The sequence below is a fragment of the Rhinopithecus bieti genome, unplaced genomic scaffold (genome assembly GCF_001698545.2).
Source record: "Rhinopithecus bieti isolate Rb0 unplaced genomic scaffold, ASM169854v2 scaffold_30836, whole genome shotgun sequence".
Taxonomy (NCBI): domain Eukaryota; kingdom Metazoa; phylum Chordata; class Mammalia; order Primates; family Cercopithecidae; genus Rhinopithecus; species Rhinopithecus bieti.
The window spans coordinates 1-1,849 of NW_016813149.1; the positions used below are offsets into that span (position 1 = coordinate 1).

Here is a 1,849-nt window from a genome sequence, read left to right on the forward strand (position 1 = left end):
CAATCTCAGTTCTTAGAAGTCTTCGTTTCCAGCTTTTAAAATGCTACTGCAAGGGTTCTCTTTAGAGCACAACAGGGTTAGGGCAACCAAATCTTATTCCTGTGCTGTCCTTGCCTCACTGTCCTGCTTATGGGCCTGGCCTGTTCATCTACAGAACCTGAAAGTCTCACAAATCAAAAAAGTCCGACTCCTCATTGACGAAGCCATCCTGAAGTGTGACGCGGAGCGGATAAAGCTGGAAGCAGAGCGATTTGAGAACCTTCGAGAGATTGGGAACCTTCTGCACCCTTCTGTGCCCATCAGTAACGATGAGGTAGGTGGCTGTGCCGCAGGGGGAGGCAGCCTTAGGTGGCTGCTGTCTCTGCAGGGGCGGGGACGGGAGGAGATCTGTGGAACACTGGCACTCTCTGTCAGAAGCAGGTTCTTTGTATATTCCCTCTGTCCACCAATTGAGAATTGCAGGAGTCAGATCCTTGTCTGATTGGGAAGTAGCAGAGACAGCAGGTAGGAGGAGACTCCTGGCACAGAAATCTCTTCCAAATAGGGCTGCTGTCGTCCACTGCATGTTGCCCATGGTAGCAGGCGTCTGGTAGGAGGGATCTGCTAAATCAACCTAACCCCCTCACCCACACCCCGCTGAGAAGCTGCAGGTCGAAGGGAAATCTGCATGATAAAAGTTTCCTGCTGAGCGGGAGCTTCCCCTGCACAAAGCTGCTCGGAGCCCAGCCTTTGTTCCCTGACACCCCAGCCAGAGCAGGGCCCATCTGTGCCTCTTTCATTCATTCCCTGGTGAACATTAAACTTACTGCAGGCTGGGGTGTGCAGGAGGCTGCAGAGCACAGACCATGAGCAGACTCAGGAGGTCAGGGCCCCGAGTCCACCCTCATGTTGCCCTGGGACCAATGAGAGCCTGGAAAAAAAAAAATCTACATTCTCCTCTGTACCCCAGGCAATGTCGATTATCTGGGAAGAGTTGTCCTTGTGCAGGATTTAAGAGGTCATTTAAAAGGGTTAAAAACAAAACAAAAACAAAAACCGAGAGAATACTATAGACCTCTTGGAAAATCATCCTTCCCAGTTTCATGCCTAGAATTACTTCTCAAACTTCGTAAGTTATTACTTCTCCATTGAGTAGCAAGTTGCCTTCTCTAGTTATCAGACACAGTAGTGTTTAAGTTAAGCGATGACGTCACAAAGCTAAATTGTTCGTAGAATAAAGTTTGGAAAGACAGAGGTTGTAGAATTAAGAAATCATATATCAAGCTTGGCGCGGTGGTTCACGTCTGTAATCCCAGTACTTTGGGAGGCCCAGGCAGGGGGATCACTTGAGCCCAGGAGTTCGAGACCAGCCTGGGCAACATGACACAACCCAGTCTCTACAAAAAATAGAAAAATTGGCTGAGCATAGTGTCGCACACCTGTCTGTAGTCCCAGCTAAGCCTGAAGTGGGAGGATCACTGGAGCCTGGAAGATTGAGGTTGCAGTGAGCCAACATTGTGCCACTGCACTCCAGCCTGGATGACAGAGTAGTAAGACCCTGTCTCAAAAACAAATAATAATAATAATTTAATTTAAAAATAAAAAAATAAAATCACATGTCATGTATCTTTCTTTCTTGCTCTGTTTCCTTAGGATGCAGACAACAAAGTAGAGAGGATTTGGGGGGATTGTACGGTCAGGAAGAAGTACTCTCATGTGGACCTGGTGGTGATGGTAGATGGCTTTGAAGGCGAAAAGGGGGCTGCGGTGGCTGGGAGTCGAGGGTACTTCTTGAAGGTAAGAGCTGGGAGCCAGTGAGGATAGGATTATAAAGAAGAAACAAATTTTTTTTTTTTTTTTTTTTTTTTTT

At 47.3% G+C, this 1,849-nt stretch overlaps 1 protein-coding gene across 1 annotated transcript; it reads left to right on the forward strand.

Annotated features, from left to right (window-relative positions):
• The first annotated feature begins 40 nt into the window (after nt 1-40).
• LOC108512445 (serine--tRNA ligase, cytoplasmic-like) lies at nt 41-1,817 on the forward strand. Its single transcript, XM_017847718.1, has 2 exons — nt 41-313; nt 1,633-1,817. Exons 1-2 carry the CDS (start codon nt 41-43, stop codon nt 1,795-1,797), a joined length of 438 nt encoding a protein of 145 aa, XP_017703207.1. The 3' UTR covers nt 1,798-1,817.
• The last annotated feature ends 32 nt before the right edge of the window (nt 1,818-1,849 follow it).

Excerpts from the sequence above, each read along its gene's own strand:
- LOC108512445 (XM_017847718.1), top strand. The coding sequence starts at position 41 with ATGCTACTGCAAGGGTTCTCTTTAGAGCACAACAGGGTTAGGGCAACC. Across the intron at positions 314-1,632 it reads TGCCCATCAGTAACGATGAG|GATGCAGACAACAAAGTAGA; the intron begins GTAGGTGGCTGT and ends CTGTTTCCTTAG.